This window comes from Pan paniscus, chromosome 15, assembly GCF_029289425.2.
Source record: "Pan paniscus chromosome 15, NHGRI_mPanPan1-v2.0_pri, whole genome shotgun sequence".
NCBI lineage: Eukaryota > Metazoa > Chordata > Mammalia > Primates > Hominidae > Pan > Pan paniscus.
In genome coordinates this window covers 78,812,432-78,838,851 of record NC_073264.2, presented here as the reverse complement: position 1 = coordinate 78,838,851, position 26,420 = coordinate 78,812,432, and the positions used below count along the sequence as shown (strand labels likewise).

The 26,420-nt window shown below is 41.1% G+C and overlaps 1 protein-coding gene across 4 annotated transcripts in view; it reads left to right on the top strand.

Moving 5' to 3' along the window:
• The window catches only part of SNW1 (SNW domain containing 1), a 44,748-nt gene that overhangs the window by 9,641 nt on the left and 8,687 nt on the right, over window positions 1–26,420 (top strand). For all 4 annotated transcript variants that reach the window (XM_003808882.6, XM_055097323.1, XM_063596352.1 and 1 more), the window contains 8 exons: window positions 885–1,046; window positions 13,292–13,387; window positions 13,469–13,575; window positions 15,273–15,377; window positions 16,356–16,425; window positions 17,351–17,416; window positions 19,770–19,886; window positions 21,243–21,384. In XM_003808882.6, coding sequence (XP_003808930.1) covers window positions 885–1,046; window positions 13,292–13,387; window positions 13,469–13,575; window positions 15,273–15,377; window positions 16,356–16,425; window positions 17,351–17,416; window positions 19,770–19,886; window positions 21,243–21,384 — 865 coding nt within the window. The remainder of the gene's footprint in view (window positions 1–884; window positions 1,047–13,291; window positions 13,388–13,468; window positions 13,576–15,272; window positions 15,378–16,355; window positions 16,426–17,350; window positions 17,417–19,769; window positions 19,887–21,242; window positions 21,385–26,420) is intronic.

Here is a 26,420-nt window from a genome sequence, read left to right as displayed (position 1 = left end):
CCTTTTTAAAATACTACATTTCATCAGCAAACTTTATTTAGCTTGTTCTACTTTAGCAGTCTCAGTTCTCTCTCCTAAATAATTATGTATAATCACTAGTAGAAATGTAGTAAACTCATTTCTGGATCCTTCCTATTGTATTCATTTGCTTCTCACATAACAATGAATAAATAATATGTTAATAAAATCTGATTCCAAGAAAAAATCTTTTATATTTCTGCCTCAAGTATAGCTTTACCTGTTCCTCACTAAAATATGTATTTATATGCTAAAATATATACACATATATTTTGCCTTGTCCTAGCCATTTTACTTAGTTTCGTCCTGCATATATGAAATCCACATTTTCTTGCTGTAGCATGTAAGTCCCTTTGTGATCTGGTGTTTTTTACTCATGTAACTTGTGCCTCAAGCTCTGCTGTCCTTATTAAGCTGTTAGCCCCACTGAATTCTCATTTCCTAAAATATACCAAGCTCGTTCTTGCAGCAGGGCTTTTGCATTGGCTATTTGATCCATCTAGAAAATGCTTCGTGTGTGTGTGTGTGTGTGTGTGTGTGTCTTCCCATGACTGCTTTCTAATCATTCAGGCTTTAGCTCACATGTTACTTCTTCACAAAGGCTGTCCCCAACCACCCTATCAAAAGTAGCCCCTTTTCCCAGTCTTTTTCTTTTATATTACCTTCATGGTACTTATCACAAGCCAAAGAATGTGTTTTTTATATCTTTGCCTACTAGAATGTAAACTCCACAAGACGCAGGGACCTCTGCTGTATCTCTAGCATCTAGCATACTAAGGACTCAACAATTACTTGTTGAATGAATGAATATATCTTGAATGTCAAATGATGATTAACTATTTTATTTAACTACTTCTAATGTGTAGGATTTTGGAGATGGAGGTGCTTTTCCAGAGATCCATGTGGCCCAGTATCCACTGGATATGGGACGAAAGAAAAAAATGTCGAATGCGCTGGCCATTCAGGTGGATTCTGAAGGAAAAATTAAATATGATGCAATTGCTCGACAAGGACAGTCAAAAGACAAGGTAATCCTCTCATGTTTTCCCTGAATGATGAATATTTTAGGAAACATTTTAAATTTTGTGGACACGATAAATCTCTTGCTGTTTGAATTATGTTAAAAGTAGCAGTGGCTGGGCATGGTGGCTCGTACCTATATTCCCAGCTACTTGGGAGGCAGAGGTAGGAGGTTTGACTGAGCCCAAGAGTTTGAGGATACAGTGAGCCACTGCACTCTTGCTTGGGTGGCAATACCTTGTTTTAAAGGGGGAAAAAAAGTACATTTTAAAACAGTTACTTTATATTACTAGCATTCTAAAACTGCCAGTAAATTTTTTAAAATCTGCAACCCCAGAGCCTTACCATCAACTTTTAATTTATCCTGTAGTTTCTTCTAGTTTTTTCCTATAGTCTTGACTCATTTCCTCCATGTACTTAGAGTACTTACATGTACTCTATTACAAGTATTTAATAGTTTATTTGAGTATAATAAATTACACAAACTTCTTTTGCCCTAGATTAAGTACAAAACTAGCATTTGCTATCCAGATTTAGGATGGCCCTGCTACGAAGTAATCCATAGGCCAAAAATAAAATTTGCTTAAAATAATCTCATCACAGAACAGCTACACTCAGGGCCAAGGAACTATTTTTAAGAAGACCTAGTTTTTTTTTTTCTTGTAAATAAATACTCAAGATAGAAGTGAAAGATTTCTTTAGAACTGATGATGTTTGGAAAAATACTTGAGAGCTTTCAGTGCCTATCATTGGCCTCTCTCTCCCCACCAGACTTTTTCAATTTACCCTCTAAAATAGCACTAACAACCCATCCTTTGCTTCTGCATCATGGCTGCTGAGCTTTGGGGGAAGACAATTATGCAATCATGCAGATTTATATCTCCTATTTCAGCTCAGCTCCCTTGGTACTCCCGCCAAACTTTAATTCCTACTCCTTTCATCCCATCTCATCCTTAGCAGGTGACTCCCCCATCTATTTGAATATAAAGACTATTGGAAGACAATTGTCAATTTTCTTCATCCTGCACTTGTCCTTTTTCCTCGACTTTTACTTTTGTTTTTGCATGAAATGCCTTCTTCTGTCTAAGCCTAATGTTTTTTTATTTTACTTTTTATTTGTTTTTTTGAGACAGGGTCTTGTTCTGTTGCCCAGGCTGGAGTGCAGTGGCACGATGATGGCTCACTGAAGCCTCGACCTCCTGGGCTCAAGCAGTCCTCCCACCTCAGCCTCTCGAGTGGCTGAGAGCACAGGTGTGCACCACCATGCCTGGCTAATTTATTATTTTTTTGTAGAGGTGGGATATCCCTATGTTACTCAAGCTGGTCTTGAACTTTTGGGCTCAAGCAGTCCTCCTGCTTCTGCCACCCAAAGTGCTGGGATCACAGGCGTGAGCCACTGCACGTGGATCTACACCTGATCTTGCCATATGTATTCTGGATCTCAATCCCTTCCCTCTTCCTCTATGAACCTTACCTACTAGTTAATCTTCTCAACAGTTCTTCATCCCTCCTCTTCTAACGGCTCTTTCCTGTTAGCATTTGAATGTGCTTGTTTTTCTTGTCATTTGTTTGTTTGTTTATTCTTTTTTAGATTGTAGTGCCATGGCACCCTCATAATTCATTGCAACCTTGAACTCTTGGGCTCAGGCGATCATCCTACGTCAGCCCCCCGAGTAGCTGGGACTACAGGTGCCTGCCACCATGCCCGGTGAATTTTTTTGTATTTTTAGTAGAGATGGGGTTTCACCATGTTAGCCAGGATGGTCTCGATCTCCTGACCTCGTGATCCGCCCGCCTCGGCTTCTCAAAGTGCTGGGATTACAGGCATGAGGCTGCCTGGCCTTTCTTATCTTTTGAAAGATAGGCTTTTCCCTGAGTACCTACTCGCAGTGTTCTGTCTAGCTACCACCTAATTTTCTTCACTTTTTTCAGGCTTGTTTCAGGAGTTTTTGCCCTCTCTGCTTCTTCACTTTCCTTTCACTCTTCAATTCACTACAAAATGACCTCACCTAAACCAGTTTGATGAGGTGCTCTCTGGCAAAAGTCTCTTAACACATTTTTTTACAGCACATTCTCTTCATATATATTTTTTTTCTTTTAATCATTCTGTGACTTTAACCAAAAAACACAGCACATTCTCTTTAACTAATGTAATTTATTTGCCACTCATATGCTGATGACTGTTCAATCTGTGTTTCCAGCCCAGTATTCTCTGCTGGGCTGTAGGTCCTTATATCTTACTGTCTACAAGGGCAAGTCTATCTAGATTTCCCTAAAGTGCTACTTAATCAAATCCAAACCTAAATACATAATTTTCCACTTAATCTACCTGCTATTTCTGTAACTCAGTAAGTGGTAGTGATATTTCCCTAATTGTTTATGCTGAAAGCCTGGGAGTCATTTTTTCTTACTATTATATTGATTTTTTTAAAAAAAATTATACAAATAGGCTGGGTGTGGTGGCTCACACCTGTAATCCCAGCACTTTGGGAGGCTGAGGTGGGTGGATCACGAGGTCAGGAGATTGAGAACATCCTGGCTAACACAGTGAAACCCCGTCTCTACTAAAAACACAAAAAATTAGCTGGGCATGGTAGCGGGTGCCTGTAGTCCCAGCTACTTGGGAGGCTGAGGCAGGAGAATGGCGTGAACCTGGGAGGCAGAGCTTGCAGTGAGCTAAAGATGGCACCACCGCACTCCAGCCTGGGTGACAGAGCAAGACTCTGTCTCAAATTAAAAAAAAAAGTTATACAAATAATATAGTAAAAGATACCATAAGTATATATCACAAGTATATACAGTCCTGCCCACTTTTCTCCTATTTTACTTCCCAGAGATAACTGCTGTTACTACAGTGATACATATAATTCCAATTTTTTTTTCCTAAAATATTTTGTTTATTTATTTATTTTAGTATTTATTGATCATTCTTGGGTGTTTCTCAGAGAGGGGGATTTGGCAGGGTCATAGGACAATAGTGGAGGGAAGGTCAGCAGATAAACAAGTGAACAAGGGTCTCTGGTTTTCCTAGGCAGAGGACCCTGCGGCCTTCCACAGTGTTTGTGTCCCTGGGTACTGAGATTAGGGAGTGGTGATGACTCTTAACAAGCATGCTGCCTTCAAGCATCTGTTTAACAAAGCACATCTTGCACCGCCCTTAATCCATTTAACCCTGAGTGGACACAGCACATGTTTCAGAGACCATGGGGTTAGGGGTAAGGTTATAGATTAACAGCATCCCAAGGCAGAAGAATTTTTCTTAGTACAGAACAAAATGGAGTCTCCTACGTCTACTTCCCTCTACACAGACACAGCAACAATCTGATTTCTCTATCTTTTCCCCACATTTCACCCCTCTCCATTCGACAAAACCGCCATCGTCATCATGGCCCGTTCTCAATGAGCTGTTGGGTACACCTCCCAGACGGGGTGGCCGCTGGGCAGAGGGGCTCCTCACCTCCCAGACGGGGCGGCCGGGCAGAGGCGCCCCCCACCTCCCGGATGGGGCGGCGGCCGGGCAGAGGCGCCCCCCACCTCCTGGACGGGGTGGCTGGCCAGGCGGGGGCTGGCCCCCACCTCCCTCCCGGACGGGGCGGCTGGCGGGGTGGGGGCTGGCCCCCACCTCCCTCCTGGACGGGGCGGCTGCCGGGCGGAGACGCTCCTCACTTCCCAGACGGGGCGGCTGCCGGGCGGAGGGGCTCCTCACTTCACAGACGGGGCGGCTGCTGGGCGGAGGGGCTCTTCACTTCTCAGACGGGGTAGCCGGGCAGAGACGCTCCTCACCTCCCAGATGGGGTCGCGGCTGGGCAGAGGTGCTCCTCACATCCCAGACAGGGCGGTGGGGCAGAGGCGCTCACCACATCTCAGACGATGGGCGGCCTGGCAGAGACGCTCCTCACTTCCTAGACGGGATGGCAGCCGGGAAGAGGCGCTCCTCACTTCCCAGACTGAGCGGCCGGGCAGAGGGGCTCCTCACATCCCAGACGATGGGCGGCCAGGCAGAGACGCTCCTCACTTCCCAGACAGGGTGGCGGCCAGGCAGAGGCTGCAATCTCGGCACTTTGGGAGGCCAAGGCAGGCGGCTGGGAGGTGGAGGTTGTAGCGAGCCAAGATCACGCCACTGCACTCCAGCCTGGGCAACATTGAGCACTGAGTGAGTGAGACTCCGTCTGCAATCCCGGCACCTTGGGAGGCCGAGGCTGGCAGATAACTCGCAGTTAGGAGCTGGAGACCAGCCCGGCCAACACAGCGAAACCCCGTCTCCACCAAAAAAATACGAAAACCAGTCAGGCGTGGCGGCGCGTGCCTGCAATCCCAGGCACTCGGCAGGCTGAGGCAGGAGAATCAGGCAGGGAGGTTGCAGTGAGCCGAGATGGTGGCAGCACAGTCCAGCCTCGGCTCAGCATCAGAGGGAGACCGTGGAGAGAGAGGGAGAGGGAGAGGGAGACCGTGGGCAGAAGGGGGGAGGGGGAGCCATAATTCCAAATTTTTATTATGGATTTAGATATTTATGTATATCCTCATTTTATGTATACATACAAACTTAGAAACTGTTGTTTACATGAATGGAATTTTGATGCCCATAACTTCCTTTGACTTGCTTTTTTTTTTACTTAACACATTTGACAATTTTTGTTAGTACATATAGGTCTACTTCATTTTTTTTTATTAATCTGTATAGGATTCCATGGCATGGTTATCTGCTAGTTTTTTTAAGCATTGGTGGTTTTTAGTTTTACAAACAAATGTATTCAAGATCCACATACAAACATCTTGTTGAACATGATTATTTGTTTAAATTCTTAGATGTGGACTTACTGGCTCAAAGGCTATTCAGATTTCATTCTAGTTCTTGTTTCCCTCAGACCTTCCATCTATTTATTCTCTGTGAACGATCTTATTTCCTTAACACTTCTCAAGTATATTCCCCTCTCTGCTACTTAGTTCAGGCTGTTTTCATTTCTTGCTTGATTTACTGCAGCCAAGCCTGCAACCATCTCGTTGACATTTGTCTTACTAGCATGAACAAACAAATTCATCCATGTCTGTTTGTCTTTCTCATCATGTATATACACATACACGCAAGTGTGCACAATTAAAATCTTTCTATGGCTTCCATGGTCTTTAGGGTAAGGACTAAGCTGCTATGGCATGCTTGACCCCTTACTCACTTTTCTGGGCTAGCTTCAACTCTCCTGATCGGAATACTGAAATCCAAAAATAAATAGTTCAGTTTTAGCCATTCTGTTTGTTTTCACTATAAAATAAATACTATTATAGGTGTTGTTGTTTGTTTTCGAGACAGAGTCTTGCTCTGTCACCCAGGCTGGAGTGCAATGGCACAATAACGACTCGCTGCAGCCTTGAACTCCTGAGCTCAAGTGATCCTTTCACCCCAGCCTTCTGAGTAGTTGGGACTACAGGTGCACACCACCATGCCCGGCTAATTTTTGTATTTTTTGTAGTGAAAGGGTTTCACCTTGTTGCCCAGGCTGGTCTCAAACTCCTGAGCTCAAGTGATCTGCCTGCTTTGGCCTCCCAGAGTGTTGGAATTACAGTTGTGTGCCACCGCACCTAGCCAAGGTGGTTGTTAAGAAGAAAAAAACTTTTTCTGAGACCAAATCTTGCTTTGTCCCCCAGGCTGGAGTGCAGTAGGGCAATCTCAGCTCACTGCGACCTCAGCCTTCCCAGTTCAAGCAGTTCTCCTGCCTCAGCCTTCTGAGTAGCTGGGATTACAGGCGCCCGCCACCAGGCCCAGCTCATTTTTGTCTTTTTAGTAGAGATGGGTTTCACCATGTTGGTTAGGCTGGTCTTGAACTCCTGACCTCAAGCAGTCCACCTGCCTTGGCCTCCCAAAGTGCTGGGATTACAGGCATGAGACACCGTGCCCAGCCAAGAAGAAAAAACGTTCAAGCATTCCCTATAAATATTTGCCGTGAGGAACTACTTGTAGTTCCCATAATATGACACATTCTCTCTTGAGACTTCCCATGGATATTCTTTTTCCTAGAAAGTTCTACCCTTATTCATTCTCTGACTTAATTCTATTGCTTTCCATTCTCAGCTCACTCTTCACTATTCCAGGGTGTTGTCCTGGACCTTCCCTGGCTAGACTAAGTGTCCCTCTTCTCTACTCTCAATGTTTATCATTAGCAGTCTTCACCTTTTGTTGTAATTATCTGTTCACTCATAATCTATATCATTTGACTATAATGTTTTTAAGGGCAGGGATTATATATTTATATTTCCGTCTTTGGTGCCTTACTTACTGCCTGAAAGTTTGACACATAAGGCGTCCACCAGTGTTTGTTCAGCAAATAATAGTGGTTTTCATTGTATAACACAAAACCACTTCTGAAGCCAGTGAGGAAGTATAGTCCACTCCTGCAAAAGGAAAATTAGGCCCCTATACATGGAGAACATATACTGGAAATTTACCCTATACCATGGAGGCCTTCACTTGACTTCAGTTGCCTTTGTTTTGGTGCATCTCTCCTTGGGGGTAATCACTCTTCTTTATTGGTATGTGCTACCTCTCCAGTCCCATTTGGTAGGAAAAAACAACATCTAAGGGCAACAATTTGGCATTGGCAGGTTGTGTTATTTTGAATGAAATACAGCTTTGGTCCATTTTGCATTATATTTCAAGACTGGAAAGCAGGAGTTTTATCTGATTTCTAGGGAATGATGTTTAAATCACTGTCTGTATTGGTGATTATTTTGTATTCAAAATAGAGTAGAACTGTTCAGACTGAACTATCTATTTTTGGAGTTTAGTATCTTGGCCAAATAAGGTCTCCAAAGCATTGTTCCTTGTTTTTTCTCTTTTTTTTCTTTTCTTTTCTTTACTTTTCTTTTTTTTTTTTTTTTTGAGATGGAGTCTTGCTCTGTTGCCCAGGCTGGAGTGCAATCTTGGCTCACTGCAACCTCTGCCTCCCAGGTTTAAGTGATTCTTCTGCCTCACCATCCCACGTAGCTGGGATTACAGGCGCACACCACCATGCCCAGCTAATTTTTTTGTATTTTTAGTAGAAACAGGGTTTCACCATGTTGGCCAGGCTGGTCTTAAACTCCTGACCTCAAATGATCCATCCTCCTCAGCTTCCCAAAGTGCTGGGATTATAGGTGTGAGCCGCTGTGCCCAGCCTATGCTATTTTCTTTTTTTCTTTTTTCTTTTTTTTTTTTTTTGAGATGGAGTCTCACTCTGTCACCCAGGCTGGAATGCAGTGGCAGGATCTTGGCTCACTGCAGCCTCCCAAAGTGATGGGATTACAGGCATGAACGACTACGCCCAGCCAGATCGTTGCTTTTGTCTGTAATGCAGCCACTAGAAACAAACCCCAAACTGGGACCACTCTCAGGTTTATATCTTTTTGTTTGTTTGTTTTCTAGAAGTGGATAGATTCATGCATGAAGTTTGGAATGCATTGAGTAATTCAACATTAATCAAGTAACTATTATGTGCCATTGGCACTGGGGAAGCACTTTGATTGTTTAGGACCATCTTCAGCATTGTACAATGTTTAGCATAAGTGGCACTACCTATAAATCCCAGTAGCGTCCCCATCCTACCCCCATTGTCTTAACTAGAAACACCTCACACATTTACAAAGGCACTGGGAGAAAGGAGTTAGAGGTGGCAGTGATGCCCTGTTTGACAATCACTGGTTTTCCTGTTTTAGAAGAAATAGAAATGGACTGCATAATATATAAAATAGGATTTAAAAAATTTGTTATTCCAGAGACTGAACAGGTTATTGGATTTATGAATTTGGACTAAGATTTCTGATTTGCTTCCGAGAGGTCTGGTATTCTTCAGAAACGAGGGAGTTCTCACTGAAATATTAATAGTGAATGAGTAAGAATGGAAAATACTAGGTGTTAGGTATAAGAGGTGAGAAGAATCAGTGAGGATTCTAAGACGTAATATTCTAGGACAAGTCTAAGGCAATTCTCTACATGTGAAGTAAGTACTGTGTATACGACTTATTAGTCATACAAAATTGGGGATGAAAAAGTTTTTTTAGTGTAAATCTTGATACAACCAAATGCTTTTTTTTTCCTAATTATGAAAGTGATCAATCTTTTTTTTTTTTTTGAAACGGAGTTTTGCTCTTGTTGCCCAGGCTGGGGTGCAATGGCACGATCTCAGCTCACCGCAACCTCTGCCTCCCGGGTTCAAGTGATTCTCCTGCCTCAGCCTCCCGAGTAGCTGGGATTACAGGCATGTGCCACCACACCTGACTAATTTTGTATTTTTGGTAGAGACGGTGTTTCTCCGTGTTGGTCAGGCTAGTCTCCAACTCCCAACCTCAGGTGATCCACCCACCTCGGCCTCCTAAAGTGCTGGGATTACAGGCATGAGCCACCACACCCAGCCAAGTGAAAAATCTTGAAATAAAGGGCTTGGTGTATGTATTTTTCCCTCTGAAATAGTTATGTAAGAAATACTACATACAGGCCAAGTGCATTGGCTCATGCCTGTAATCCCAGCACTTTGGGAAGGTTGAGGTGGGAGGATCATTTGAGGCCAGGAGTTTGAGACTAGCCTGGGCAATATAATGAAACCCTATCTCTTAAAGAAACGAAATGTTACACACATACTATACCCAAAAGAATGCCTTCAACGTATTACCCCTAAAAAACCGTAACAACTTTAAACTGACCCCATGATAAATTATATGTTATCTTGTTTGTATGATTTCACACACTAGCTAAGCTAGATTAGCGTTTTCTTTCTACCTCACATAGTGAATGTTTTGACAGGCTTATCCTTTTAGTCAGTCTAGTTCTTTGCCAGTTTTCTGTAATAAAATATCTGTTTCACAGATGAGTTACTACTTTATCTTGTTGACAAAGCTTATTTTTGCTTCTGATACTTTCAAGAGTATATTGTATTTTTCAGAAAACGCTCCCCAGCCCATTTGCCTCCTGGTACTCAGTTTCCTCAGCACATTTAATTCTCAGACTATAAAAATTCGGGGTTTTGGCCAGGTGCCGTGGCTCACGCCTGTAATCCCAGCACTTTGGGAGGCCGAGGCGGGTGGATCGCCTGAGGTCAGGAGATCGAGACCAGCCTGGCCAACATGGTGAAACCCCATCTCTAATAAAAATACAAAAATTAGCTGGACATGGTGTCATGCGCCTGTAATCCCAGCAACTTGGGAGGGAGGCTGAGGCAGGAGAATGGTTTTAACCCAGGAGGCGGAGGTTGCTATGAGCTGAGATCACGCCATTGCACTCCAGCCTGGGCAACAAGAGCAAGACTTCGTCTCGAAAAAAAAAAATGAGGGGTTTTATAATTAATTACTATGGAGGAATCTTGCTCTTCAGATGTCCTTCACTCAGCCTTGTGAGATACTAGAATCTTACTGATGCTCATTTGAAGGGTTATTAACTTTGGAATGCCCAAATAAGGAGCAGCAAATGACTCTTGTATGCTAAATTAGTATTGACACTTTATGTTGAACATACATGACTACCAGGGAGCCATTTACTTAGAATCCTTTCCTTATAACCGTTGCTATGGAGAAGGGATAAACTCTTCATGATTAACTCTTCATAGAATTGGTATTTTTTTCTTGTGTTGTTATATAATTTTCAGCTTAGGGTTGTATAGGTTTTTCCATGCTGAGAGGAAATAAGACTTTTGAGGTCAGATAGTAGCTGTATGATCTTAATGTACTGAACCTCACTCTTTTCAGTAGAGTGAGCTTTATGGTCCCTTCCAAAATCAACACTCTTAGAGTATGGTGACACTAATAACTCACATATCAGTAGTACGTGTTTTGTGCTAAATCATCTTAGGCTTTCTTACCTGATCCCTCTTCTCACTCCTGAGAAAAACAAGCTGGAGATTTTAGTGTATAGCCATGAGATAGTTTTTTCTGGGAAATCAGTAGCTTATAGAAAGTTCTGTAGGGCCTAAAATATAAACTTATTTATTTATTCATTCATCCATCCATTCTTTAAAATAGAGATAGGTCTTGCCATGTTGCCCTGGCTGGTCTCGAATTCCTGGGCTCAAGCTATCCTCCAACCTTGGCCTTCCAAAACGCTGTGATTACAGGTGTGAGTCACTGTTCCTGGCCTATAAACACCTTTAGCATGTAACAGAATATCTCTAAAATTCATTTATTTATTCATTTGTACAAAAAATATTGATCAAATATCTCCAGTCATTATTATAAAGCACAGGAGACACTTTTTTTTTTTATTTTTTTGAGACAGTTTCACTCTTGTTGCTCAGGCTGGAGTGCAATGGCATGATCTCGGCTCACTGCCACCTCCGTCTCCTGGGTTCAAGCGATTCTCCTGCCTCAGCGTCTCATGTAGCTGGGATTACAGGCACCCACCACCATGCCTGGCTAATTTTTCTGTTTTTGGGAGAGACGGGGTTTCACCATGTTGGTCAGGCTAGTCTTGAAATCCTGACCTCAGGTGATCCACCCACCTCGGCCTCCCAAAGTGCTGGGATTACAGGCGTGAGCCACCGTGCCCTGCCCGTTTTTATTGTTTTAATAGGGGAGACAGATAATAACCATGTAAAGTAGATAATTTCATGCTGTGAACAGTCTTGATCACAGTAAACAGTGCTATGGAGCAAATGATTGGGTGGGGAGGGGTTACTACTAAGGCAATCAGAAGAAGCCTCGATAATGGAGGACCTTTGATCTGAGACACACAGATTGAGAGCTTACTTGAAGAATGATAAACAGAACTCTGTAAAGGCCTAGAATTGGGGAAAAGTATGTTATGTTCAAGAAACAGAAGATGAGCTAGTGTGACTGAAGCATAATGAGTGAGAGAGTGAGAGTTGTAAGGGGAGATTGAAGGCATAGGCAAAGTCAGGTCAAGTTGCATAAGCCATAAAGTGGCTCACACTTTTTTGCTCTGTTTGGAGTAGAAAATTAGAAATAGCATGCATTTCCTTTAAACTTTTTTAATGAATGATGTATGATAGACTTATTAATAGAAGACTTTGGCTTGTAGTGGTAAACAGTTCTACAAAAAAAAAATTCTGGAGATCTCAAGTGCCTAGGAATTTGATTTTCTTTGATATTTATAAGTTGTCCTTTCTTTTTATGTACCTCAAAGAATTTCTGACTAAAGCATTAAAGGTAGAATGCCTATTATTTATTGAATTTTCTGTATCTCTCTCTCTTTTTTTTTTTTTTTAATATACAGTGTCTTGCTCTGTCACCCAGGCTGGAGTGCAGTGACGCAATCTTGGCTTACTGCGAGCTCTTCCTCCCGGGTTAAAGCCATTCTCCTGCCTCAGCCTCCCGAGTAGCTGGGACTACAGGCGCCTGCCACCACAACCGGCTAATTTTTTGTATTTTTAGTGGAGACGGGGTTTCACCATGTTAGCTAGGATGGTTTCGATCTCCTGACCACATGATCCAGCCACCTCAGCCTCCCAAAGTGCTGGGATTACAGGCGTGAGCCACCGCGCCCAGCCCCTCTGTATCTCTTTTTTACTTTAAAATATGCCATGTAACTTGTTATGAAAATATTTAAGAAGTATAGATGGACCTGAAAGTAACCAGTATTCTATTTGTTAAGAGCCTACCACATCAGTGTCAGCCTAATAGAAACCATGTTGGGCATAGTATAAGTCATATAACAGGCCTCAATTTGGATAATGGATATAAAATAAGTTGTATATATAGAATATATTTTTCTTTTTCTTTTTTTTTTTCTTTTGTCTTCTCATGGAAGAAAGCATTCTGGGTTTTTTAACTGTGGCACATGTTTATTTTCTTAGTCTGTGAATAGAGTTGATGGCAGAAAAGAGAAGTGTTATAAATAGGATGAGGTCAATAAAATTTTTCAGGCCCAGTGAATTTGGAAATTATTTGGTAACCTGACTTAAATTCTGATGAGTTTGTAATCCAGGTTAATGGTGCTATAGGCAATTTATATTATCATTAATTTCAAGTTTTAGTGGGCCTCAAAAATAGTGATCATCAATGCATGATTTTGTTGGCATGGTTTATTTGGATACTAACTTGATTAGAAGATCTCAAACAATTTAAATGCATGAGGTCAAGGGAAAATTACTAACTTACAGCCAGGGTAGCAATTTGTTTATATATTTTAAGCTTCCTTGGTTTTAAAATCTAAAAGAGAAAATCTGAGTGTCCTAAATTTTTAAGTGTGCTGAGAGGGCATGTTGACATCTGAAATGGCTAATGAGGTTTCTTTTCCTTGTTTGCTTTTCTTAAGCCTGCTTGTGTTTGAACATTTTAGGTCATTTATAGCAAATACACTGACCTGGTTCCAAAGGAGGTTATGAATGCAGATGATCCAGACCTGCAAAGGCCTGATGAAGAAGCTATTAAAGAGGTAACTGGGAATTGATATATTCGATGACTATTTACATCCTGATTAACTTCCAAACTCTCAATGTGATATTTCCTATTTCAGATAACAGAAAAGACAAGAGTAGCCTTAGAAAAATCTGTATCACAGAAGGTCGCCGCAGCCATGCCAGTTCGAGCAGCTGACAAACTGGCTCCTGCTCAGTATATCCGGTATGAATCATGCCTAGAAGACTTAGTTTCATTCTGAACTTGATTCAGCTTGGGGGGTCATGGTATTCTTTTACTAACCCACTTAGCAACCATTATAAATGCATTGTTTTCAATAATGACTCAAAGCCTGTCTACTGTCTTTGCAGACAATTGAAAGCAGAATTTTTTAAGGTGTCCACTTTGGTTTTTGTTTGTTTTCTGAGACAAAGTTTCTCTGTTGCCCAGGCTGGAGTACGGTGACACCAACACAGCTCACTGCAGCCCCCACCTCCTGGGCTCAGGTGATCCTCCTGCCTTGATGCCACCATGCCTGGCTAATATTTTAATTTTTTGTAGAGACAGGGTCTCGCTGTGATGCTCAGGCTGTTTTCGAACTCCTGGGCTCAAGCAGTCCTCCTGCCTTGTCATCCCAAAGTGCTGAGATTACAGACTTGAGCCACCACACTTGGCCTCTTTTTATGGTTTTTTTTGGGGTGGGGGACAGAATCTTGCTCTGTTGCCCAGGCTGGAGTGCAGTGGTGTGATCTTGGCTCACTGTAACCTCTGCCTCCCAAGAGATTCTTCTGCCTCAGCCTCCTGAGTAGCTGGTATTACAGGTGCCCACCACCATACCTGGCTAATTTTTGTATTTTTTTTAGTAGAGACAGGGTTTCACCATGTTGGCCAGGCTGGTCTCGAACTCCTGACCTCAAATGATCCATCCTTCTCAGGTTCCCAAAGTGCTGGGATTATAGGCGTGAGCCACTGTGCCCAGCCTATGCTATTTTCTTTTTTTTTTTTTTTGAGATGGAGTCTCACTCTGTCACCCAGGCTGGAATGCAGTGGCACAATCTTGGCTCACTGCAACCTCTGCCTCCTGGGTTCAAGCAATTCTCCTGCCTCAACCTCCTGAGTAGCTGGGATTACAGGCTTGCACCACCATGCTCAGCTAATTTTTGTATTTTTAGTAGAGACAGGGTTTCACCACGTTGGCCAGGCTGGTCTCAAACTCCTGACCTCAGATGATCCGCCCACCTCGGCCTCCCAATGTGCTGGGATTACAGGCATGAGCCACCCGGCCTGGCCCTATGCTGTTTTCAAATTATATTTTTTGTTTTTAGAAATTAACAGTTACTTGTGGTATATGACCTAAATCACAATTATTATTTATAGTTTTCCATTTATAAGTAATAGATATCTTTATAATACTTCTAAATTTTGAGGCGTTTTACTTGACTAAATCTGCATAGAGAATTGAATCACATACAGATATTGAGGGAAAATTCAGAGCTGGTAGGGCTGCTGTCATTATTCTTTTCTCTGTTTTATAACCTATGATTAATCAAAAACTGCTAACCGTAAGTTGCCTGCTGGGATTATTATGAGTGTTTTTTCCTCAGATGCAGGCATACTAAATAGGTACTATTTTCTAGACTGCTTATCTGTGAAACTGAACACGGCACCTTCCATGTTGGAAAACATATGAGGATGGGTTATTTGCAAACTAATACCACTCAAGTTTATATTTTGACTGTAACTCATAATTTATGTTCTTTTATCCCTCTTGCTGTCTGCTTTGTCTAAATATTTTGTTAATTTTCTGTTAATACTTTGCGAAAGGAATGAAAATGTAGTCTAGCTTAAGATTGTAATAGAAGGAAAATACCTACTGAAAGTTTGAACTAATTACACCTTTAGTTTTTATCTGCTTTCTTCAGATACACACCATCTCAGCAAGGAGTGGCATTCAACTCTGGAGCTAAACAGAGGGTTATTCGGATGGTAGAAATGCAGAAAGATCCAATGGAGCCTCCAAGGTTCAAGTAAGTGAAAAGGAATAGGCTACTAATACACACAATAACATGGATGAATCTCAAAACAATTATGCTGAGTGAAAGAAGCCAGGCAAAAACAAGTACATACAGTATGATTCCATTTATCTAAAACTCCAGGAAATGCAAACTAACCTATAGTTACAGAAAGTAGATAGGTGGTTGCCTCTGGGGAAGGAGGTAGGGACAGAGAGGAGTTGGGAGGGACAAGAGGAATAGGCAAGGGGCAAGCAGAAACTTTTGGGGATGATAGACATGTTCACTATCTTGCTTGTGATGATGATTTCACAGGTGCATATTTGTGTCAAAATTTAATCAAATCGTATGCTTTAAATATGTATAGCTAATAAATGTCAATTATCTCAATAAAGCTGCCTTTTTTTTGTTGTGTTTTTTTGGGTTTTTTTTTTGTTTTTTTTTTTTTTTTGAGAGACAGTCTCGCTCTGTCATCCAGGCTGGAGTGCAGTGGCATGATCTCAGCTCACTGCAACCTCTGCCTCCTGGGTTCAAGCGATTCTCTTGTCTCAGCCTCCTGAGTAGCTGGGATTACAGGCGTGTGCCACAATGCCCAGCTAAGTTTTTGTATTTTTAGTAGAGACAGGGTTTCACCATGTTAGCCAGGATGGTCTCGATCTCCTGACGTCAGGCGATCTGCCCACCTTGGCCTCCCAAAGTGCTGGGATTACAGGCATGAGCCACTGCACCCGACCTAAAGCTGCTTTTTAAAGTGGAAAAAAGTATATTACTCTGCAAAATGACAATAATGTTGTGGAGGTGGGGTGAGTAACAGTTTCAAAGTTGGCCATGTTTTATTCATTGTCGAAGTGGAGTGGTAAATGTATATCATTATACAGTCTCTGTTTTTGTCCATGTTTGAAACTTTTATGCAAGAAAAAGGAGGAGAGACTTGATATGATGACTAAAAGGGAGGAAACTATATCACTCTCTGGTTGTGTTTTTATACTTCAGGATTAATAAGAAAATTCCCCGGGGACCACCTTCTCCTCCTGCGCCTGTCATGCATTCTCCTAGCCGAAAGGTATTCTTTGCTGTAGTCCAAAATATTTTTTTCTACTCATGGTTATTAATTTTATAGATAACCTCCCTATGCCTATACAGGTGCATGTCACCACACTGACTTGTAGTTTCTTTTTTTATTTTTCAAGATGAAGTTTCAAGAATGCTTATGAGAATGTATATAACATGTTAGCTATAAGTTTTGTTATTAGTAATGCAAACCCTACTTTTAATGGAATGGACAAGGTCTGCTGTTTCAGTTTAAGGATGTTATAGGAAGTGAATATATGGGTTCATTAGGTCCCTGGTAATTTGACTTTTTAAGATATGTTTTGTTAATCAAAAGAACAATTTTTCATCCAAAAGAAGTCACATCGGCCGGGCGTGGTGGCTCACGCCTGTAATCCCAGCACTTTGGGAGGCCGAGGCGGGCAGATCACCTGAAGTCGGGAGTTCAAGACCGGCCTGACCAACATGGAGAAACCCCGTCTCTACTTTAAAAAAAATTAGCTGGGCGTGGTGGCGCATGCCTATAATCCCAGCTACTTGGGAGGCTGAGGCAGGAGAATCACTTGAACCCAGGAGGCGGAGGTTGTGGTGAGCCAAGATTGCACCATTGCACTCCATCCTGGGCAACAAAAGCGAAACTCCGTCTCAATAAAAAAAAGAAAAAAGAAGTCACATCACTTTAAATATGGAAAAATACTAGCCAACATTTATAACTATCAAGAATAATTTCTAGATTATTTTCCATTTTTCACACTAGTTCAAAGTTATTACTAGAATTATATGGTAAACTAGTGCTAGCAAACATGGACTGCTGGCCTTTTACTACGGCTGTGCATATGTCAGTGTATATGGAGCTGTCTTTGAAGATAAAGATTATACTTAGATTTACTTTGTAGACTATAAATCTAAACTTGTCTCTTCTTTCCCTCTTCTCTCAGATGACTGTAAAGGAACAACAAGAGTGGAAGATTCCTCCTTGTATTTCTAACTGGAAAAATGCAAAGGTAATTAAGTTGTCAAATCAGTCTCTATTAATATAACCTACTGGAAAACACCAGTAAAACAACTACAGCCTGCATAACTGTAGTTGAAACAACACGTGGTTTAACTGAGCATTTTCAAAAAGGAATGCCCAATTTGGTGACTTTTTTAATGTAATAGAAATGTTAGTATGCCAGGCACGTGAATACCGTGTCAGTTCCTTTTTTTTTTTTTTGAGACGGAGTCTCGCTCTGTCACTAGGCTGGAGTACGGTGGCGTGATCTCAGCTCACTGCAGCCTCCACCTCCCAGGTTGAAGCGATTGCCCTGCCTCAGCCTCCTGAGTAGCTGGGACCACAGGCGCATGCCACCACGTCCAGCTAATTTTTTGTATTTTAGTAGAAACGGGGTTTCACCCTGTTGGCCAGGTTGGTCTTGATCTCCCAACCTTGTGATCCGCCGGCCTCGGCCACCCAAAGGGCTTAGATTGCAGGTGTGAGCCACCGCACCCGGCCCCATATCAGTTCTTTTAGTGAATTGTAGCTAACAGAAGCACATAGAGAAGGAATAAGTAGAATAAAGTGTCATGTAAATACAAGATGGTTTTTAGAAAACTCAAATTTATATCTAAAAATTATTTCTAAAAGAAAGTAAACTGATGTAAAAGATTATATGACAAAAGAACAGAGTAAATGTTTGGATACTTTAAGTGCTTTAATATTCAACTACTTGGCTCTGTAGTAGTGAAGGCTTAAGCTATATATCTCTAATAATTGCCAAAGTTTCTAGGAGTTGTTAAGAATCTGTAGATTGTGGGATAGATTTGCTAGTTACTGTTTCATCTTCCCTGAATCATAGTTCATGATTTTATTTTTGATGGATAAAGAAGACCATTTCAGGTTTCTTAAGAGAATTTATATACTCACCCTAAACAAAGAGGTTGTCGAATGGTCTGATTTGAGTTGATTAGTATTATGTAACTGGATGGTATCTTGAGCTGGTTCTGTAATGCTTCATTTTATTATGAGACCATGGACTAAAAGTCAACATTTGAGAGACTAGTCAGATATCTGGAAAATAAAGCTAAGCCTGAAAGTTACATAGACATTCAAATACAGTTCTTGAGTTATTGAAATGGGATGCAAAGTTTTAGAATGTAGAAATTCAGTTGTTTAGCAAACATTTTTTTTTCTTTTTTCTTTGGTTTTTTTTTTTTTTTTTTTTTTTTTTTGAGACGGTCTCGCTCTGTTGCCCAGGCTGGAGTGCAGTGGTATGATCATGGCTCACTGCAGCCTCAACCTCCCAGGCTCAGGCGATCCTCCCACCTCAGCCTCCCGAGTAGTTGGAACCACAAGTGTGCCCCACCATGCCTGGCTACTTTTTTGTATTTTTGGTAGAGACGGGGTTTCACCATGTTGCCAGGCTGGTCTTGAACTCCTGGGCTCAAGCAGTCCACCTGCCTTGGCCACCCAAAGTGTTGGGATTACAGGCTTGAGCTACTGCACCCAGCCTTTTTTTTTCTATTTACTAAAACTTCAGGATTCTAAGAATATAACAGATCATTAAGACAGTACAGCAGATTTAACTTCCTATAGATGCTAAGATTATAGTGATTCTACCTTTGTTTGACTGTTACATTTACTTGAGGAGCAACTGTTGAACTGTTTAACAGTGATTTCCTTTTATTAAAATCCACAATTATTAACACAAATATCTATTTTTCCAGAGCTTGGGTTCTGAAATCCTGCTGTCTGAGTTTAAATCCTAATCGCCCACTTACTAACTGTATGACCTTGGGGATGTTACCAAAGCATCAGTGAAATGGACACAATAATGTTAGAAGCTTTATAGAGTTATCGTGAAGGTTAAATGAGACCATAGGTGTAAGTGCTTGATCTTCTACATAAAGCACTCATTGGTAGCTGCTGTTGTTTTGCATCATTGTGAAGAAAGATGCAAGGAAAAAGAACCTCCAGTTAAGTGGTTCTCAAAATGTGGGCATATTTAAATTTAATTTTAGCCAGGCTCGATGGCTCATGCCTGTAATCCCAGCACTTTGGGAGGCCAAGGGCGGATCACTCAAGGTCAGGAATTCAAAACCATCCTGGCCAACATGGTGAAACTCCGTCTCTACTAAAAATAGAAAAACTAGCCGAGTGTGTGGCGCACGCCTATGGTCCCAGCTACTCGGGAGGCTGAGGTAGGAGACTCGCTTGAACCCAGGAGGCAGAGGTTGCAGTGAGCCAAGATGGCACCCCTGCCCTCCAGCCAGGGTGACAGAGCAAGACTCCAGCTCGAAAAAAATAAAATTAATTTAACTTCAAATAATTAATTGAAGCACTTCTGTGACTGGGTTTTCTGTCTGCTTTCACTCTAGGGTTATACAATTCCATTAGACAAACGTCTGGCTGCTGATGGAAGAGGACTACAGACAGTACACATAAATGAAAATTTCGCCAAATTGGCAGAAGCCCTCTACATTGCCGATCGGAAGGTTGGTTTGTTATAATTTGTTTAATGCTCTTGTTACTTTTAAAATCCATTCTTGGTTACCTAAGGTACTGATAATTTAACTATAGTACCGAGCACCCAAAGAGAGTCTCACCCATGGTACGTGTGTCAGAAATGGCAGCTGCTAGTTGGCAGCTCTCTGCATGCTCCCAGCTTTTGTAGATGTGTACATACACCCCACAGTGGTGATCCGGCTCCCTCACAACATGTCAGAATAATGGTTTCCTAGGATGATCCCATTTTTTGAAGATTGCTAGGTTTCATAATTTTTGATTTCAAATTTTCCTCTATTTTAGATGTAGATGTCCTCCAAAAGGGCAGTTGCAGGAAAAGGCAGATAAACATTCTAATGAATTGAATACTACATAAAATGGCGTTCATAGCATTGGCCATCTATTAATGTTACATAACGTATTAAATATTATGGAATTAGGCTGGGCACAATGGCTCAGGCGTATAATCCCAGCATTTTGGGAGGCCAAGACTGGTGGATTCCTTGAGGTTGAGTGTTCAAGACCAGCCTGACCAATGTGGTGAAACTCCATCTCTACTAAATATACAAACATTAGCTGGATGTGGCATGCACCTGTAATCCTAGCTACTTGGGAGGCTGAGGCAGGAGAATCTCTCAAACCCAGGAGGTGGAGGTTGCAGTGAGCCAAGAACGCACCACTGCACTCCAGCCTGGGCAGCAGAGTAAGACACTTCATCTCAAAAAATATATGTAAATATAAATATTATGGAATTAATATGTGATATTGAAGTTCACATGCATCATAGCGTGTGTTTGGAACATAAAAAAAAATGTCTTTTGTATCACAGTGAGTACCCTTATAAAAATTATCTAGCAGATGTAAGTTAAGATTTTATCTTGAGTTGACTCGATTAACTTTGAAAGTGTTATTAATTTTGAAAATGTTATTTTTTTGAGATGGATCTCACTACGTTGCCTAGGCTGGTCCCAAGCTCCTGAGCTCAAGCAGTCCTTCCACCCTGGCCTCCCAAAGTGCTAGGATTGCAGGAGAGAGCCACTATGCCTGGCTTTAATTTTGTTCTTTAGATTGTTTCTGAGAAAGCATTAGTGAAATACTTGACTTACAAGATTAATTGGGGTCACGATAGTTTCAATCACTAAAATATTCCCAGAGAAAAAAGCTGACCTCGCAGTGTCTTCCAGGCAGGATATCTTTTAGTGGACAAGACTCTTTGTTTTAATTAGCAATAACAAATCTGAATTCTGTATAATTGCTCTTACCAGCCAGATGTTAGGGAGTTGGATGATAGCCATAAATATTTATCCCATGATACTGTCCTGTTTAACATGTGCCTTTACCAACAGGCTCGTGAAGCTGTGGAAATGCGTGCCCAAGTAGAGAGAAAAATGGCTCAGAAAGAAAAGGAAAAACATGAAGAGAAACTTAGAGAAATGGCCCAGAAAGCCAGGGAAAGAAGAGCTGGGATCAAAACTCATGTGGAAAAAGGTATGACATTCTCATTACTGAATTGAATTTTGCTTGGTGAACAAAATATATCTTATTTTAGAAAATCTTTTTCCTACTGCATATAAAGTAGGTACATATAAACAAAATTTAGATACATCAGATATAGTGTAGAAATGGAGAGTAATCTCTGCCTTAGTAAGCTGAAGCAACAGGAGATAAGAAAAAAGTGGGTCTTCAGTTTGGGACTGTACCAGAAATTTTTAAACTTCTGAGCAGTGTACTTTTCAAAATTGCATTATTACTCAAATGATAGGCTTGATTTTCTCTTATTTTAATCTCAAAACTTAAGAGAAATTAGGTATCTAACGGAATAATTCAGCTCCTTCATATGGTGAAGTAATCCAGAGTTTTTCTATCTTGTAGGCTCCAATGCATTTCTCATCATTAAATCTGCCAGTATTTTCTCTCTGACTTTACTTAGTGGTCTACATTGGTGTATTAATTCAATTAGAGTGGGAAGTCGAGTCCTAAGTATAATTTAAGAAATTTTGTGAGGGTGGTTATTTTTTTTTCATTACTAAATTCTTACCTGGTACATTTATTCATTCTTTCATTTATTTCGTTCATATTAAGCATCTGCTGTGTGCAAGGTTCTCTTTTAGACACAAAGTGTTTTTGCTAGACAGTGGGTAGGGGGATGGGATATAACAGTCAACATTCTGGTGAGTGTAGACAGACAGAAATTAATCATGTAGTATAGTAAAAGTTAATAATTGCTGTGGAGGAAAAATAATACAGGGAAAGAGGATATAAAATTGCCAGAAGGTGAGAGTGGTCAAATAGCCCTCACTTCTGAGATGGTGCTGTTAGCAGAAATACTTGAAGAAAGTAAGGAAGCAAACCATGTGGATTTCTGGGGGAAGAGCATCCCACACAGAAGGGCCAGCGAGTACATGGCTCTGAAATGGGAGTATGCCTAGTGTGGCCCAAGGAAGAGCAGACAGGCAAATATGACTGGATTTGTATGAGAAAGAAGGGGATAAGTAGGAGATGAGGTGTCAGAATAGTTAGGGCAGGTGGGAAGAGTAGTGGCCAGATCATGTATGGCCCTTTAACCTAAAGATAAAGCTTTTACTACAAGTGAAAAGGGAAGCAATTGCAGGGTTTTGAGCAGAGTAATGACCTGACATACTGTTTTCCAGCTTTATTGAGGTATAATTGGCAAATAAAAATTGTATAAAACATACAACATGATGTTTTAATATACACTGTGAAATATTCAGTACTGCCAAGCTAATTAACTTACCAGTCATCTCTTATAGTTACTTTTTAAATTTTTTGGTGAGAACACTTAAGATCTACTCTCTTGGCAAATTTCAAATATACAATGCAGTACTGTTAACTATAGTTAACATACAGTATATTAGATCTCCAGAACTTACTCATCCTGCATAAATGAGACTTTGTACCATATGACCATTTCCCCTAACATATATTTTTAAAAGACCTCCCTGGCCGGGCGCGGTGGCTCACGCTTGTAATCCCAGCACTTTGGGAGGCCGAGGCGGGCGGATCACGAGGTCAGGAGATCGAGACCATCCTGGCTAACACGGTGAAACCCCGTCTCTACTAAAAATACAAAAAAATTAGCCGGGCGTGATGGCGGGCGCCTGTAGTCCCAGCTACTCGGGAGGCTGAGGCAGGAGAATGGCGTGAACCCGGGAGGCGGAGCTTGCAGTGAGCCGAGATTGCGCCACTGCACTCCCGCCTGGGCCACAGAGTGAGACTTCGTCTCAAAAAAAAAAAAAAAAAAAGACCTCCCTGGCTGCTGTGTTAAAAATAGAATACTGTGGAATGGGCATGGGCTAATGCCTTCCAAATAAACTGTAAGAGAGATGGTAACAAGAGGTAACAAAAACATGGTCCCATATTGGATGTATTTTGGTGGTAGAGTTGACAAAATTTGTTTGTGGATTAGGTGGAGATACGAAAAAAAGTAGGAGTTAAGGATGACTCCAGAACTCTTATCCTAAGCAGTTGGGAAGGATTAAATTGCCAACTGCTCAGGATAAAAGTAAATATTACTTTTATTTACTAATATTGGGAAGACTGCAGGAGGAACAGGTTTGGGAGGGAAAGATGAAGAATTTATTATAGTTAAGGATATGTTAAGTTTAAGATGGAGGTGCCAGGTAATTGGTTACAAGAGTCTAGAGTTCAACCATAGGGAAATAACCAGGGTTTTAAGTAGTGATCCACTTCCCTCGGTTATATATGAATGACTTAATAAGGTGAGATATAAATACCTGCCTGGTTGTATACCTAACCATAGAAGATAATTAGAAGTAAAACTTACTGCATTTGAGTTCTCTAAACTAATAAGAAAAAGACAACAGAATCGTTCTCAAGAAATTAAAAATTTTAATGAATCTCTTGCCAGATAGTAGTAAAAACTAACATTTATCAGGTGCTTCTTATGGTGGGCACCACTCTGAGTACTTTATTTGCATTATCTCATAATCCCTGGGATAACCCTATGTAGTGATACTATTATTGTGACTGTTTTACAGAGGAGGAAACTAAGGCTTATAGTATTAAGTAATCTGCCCAGGTCACATGGTTAATTGGCTATAGAAACAGGATTTGAATCCAGACAGGCTTGCTCCAAATCTTATGCTCTTAACTGTACTCCATTCCCTCAGACTGGCGAGGGTAGAAAAAAATGAAGATAGATATAAATGCAGTGGAAATCAAGATCCAGCCAGCCCCTAAGGGAAATAAGCCGACAGTCCTTTATTCAATAGAATCTTTGAAAATATAAGGGAAACATTATGCATAATTCTTTTTTTCTGACTTTTTTATTATTATTATTATTTGGTTTTTTTGAAACGGAGTTTTGCTCTTGTTGCCCAGGCTGAAGTGTAATGATGCAATCTCAGCTGACTGCAACCTCCCCCTCCTGGGTTCAAGCAATTCTCCTGCCTAAGCCTTCCGAGTAGCTGGGATTAAAGGTGCCCATCACCATGCCCAGCTAATTTTTTGTATTATTAGTAGAGATGGGGTTTTACCATACTGGCCAGGCTAGTCTCAAACTCCTGACCTCAGGTGATCCACCTGCCTCAGCCTCTCAAAGTGCTGGGATTACAGGCATGAGCCACCACACCCAGCCTTTCCTGACATTTTATTATGAACATTTTCAAACATACAGAAAAGCTGAAAGAATTATATGATGAACACCCGTATCTCCTACCACCTAGATTCTACACTAAATTTTTTTTTTTTTTTTTTTTAACAATTAACATTGCTCCCATGAAAGAAAAGCTCAGGATTTGACAGCTTCACTGCCGAATTTTTCCAAACATTTAAAGAACTAAATACCAGTTCTACTCAGACTATTCCAAAAAATTGAAGAGAAGGGAATGCTTCCAAATTAATTCTACAAGGTCATTAGTATACTGACACCAAAACTAGACAAATATACAACAAAAAAGAAAACCACAGGCTAACATCCCTGATAATCTTAGATGCAAAAATCCTTAACAAAATTCTAACAAACAGAATTCAACACATTAAAAAATATCATTCATCATAATCAACTGAACTATCCTTCATCCCAAGGATGCAAGGATGGTTCAATATATGCAAATCAGTAAATGTGATACATCACATTAATAGAACCAAGAATAAGAACCATAGCATCATTTCAGTAGAAACTGAAAAAGCATTTGAAAAAATTCAACATCCCTTCATGATAAAAACTCTCAACAAAGTGGGCTTAGAAGGAACATAACTAAAAATACTTAAGGCCATATATGACAAACCCACAGCTGACATTATACTGAATGGAGAAACATTGGAAGTCTTTACTCAGAGATCTGGAAGAAGGCAAGGATGCCCACTTTCACCACTGTAACTCAACATGGGACTGGAAGTCCTTGCCAGAGAAATTTAGGCAAGAGAAAGAAATAAAGGGCATCCAGATTGGAAAGGAAGGCCAGGCACAGTGGCTCACACCTTTAATCCCAGCACTTTGGGAGGCTGAGATGGGCAAATCACTTGAGGTCAGGAGTTCAAGACCAGCCTGGCCAACATGGTGAAACCCCGTCTGTACTAAAAATACAAAAATTAGCTGGGTATGGTGGCGTTCACCTGTAATCCCAGCTACTCAGGACGCTGAGTCACAAGAATTGCCTGAGCCCAGGAGGCAGAGGTTACAGCGAGCTGAGATCATGCCACTGCACTCCAGCCTGGGCAACAAAGCAAGACTCCATCTCAAAAACAAAAAAAAACGACATCAAATTATACTTTGTCAGAGACAGTATGATCCTATATTTAGAAAAACCTAATGATGCCACCAAAAAACTTAAAACTGATAAACGAATTCAGTAACATTACAAGATACAAAACCAACATACAAAAATCTGTAGCATTTCTATATACAAATAGCATACCCAAGCTGAAAAACAAGAAGGCAGTCCCATTTATAATAGCTACCAAAAACTACCTAGGAATAAAGGTTTTTTTTTTTTTGAGACGGAGTCTCACTCTCACCCAGGCTGGAGTGCAGTGGCATGATCTCAGCACACTGCAACCTCGGCTTCCCAGGCTCAAGCAATCCTTGTGTCTCCGCCTGCTGAGTAGCTGGGACAACAGGCGCACACCACCACGCCTGGCTAATTTTTTTTATTTTTAGTAGAGATGGGGTTTCACCACGTTGGCCAGGCTGGTCTCAGACCTCAGGTGATCTGCCTGCCTCGGCCTCCCAAAGTGCTGGTATTACAGGCGTGAGTCACTGCACATAGCCTCCTAGGAATAAACTTAACCAAAGAAGTGAAAGATCGCCACAAAGAAAATGATAAAAGACTGATGAAAGTAATTGAAGAGGCTGGGCATGGTGGCTCACACCTGTAATCCCAACACTTTGGGAGGCCAAGGCAGAAGGATTACTTGAGGTCAGGTGTTCAAGACCACCCTGGGCAACATAGTAAGACCCTATCTCTTTTTTAAAAAAAAAAAATTAAATTTTAAAAACAGAAATTGTAGAAGACACACTAAAAATGGAAAGATAGCCCATG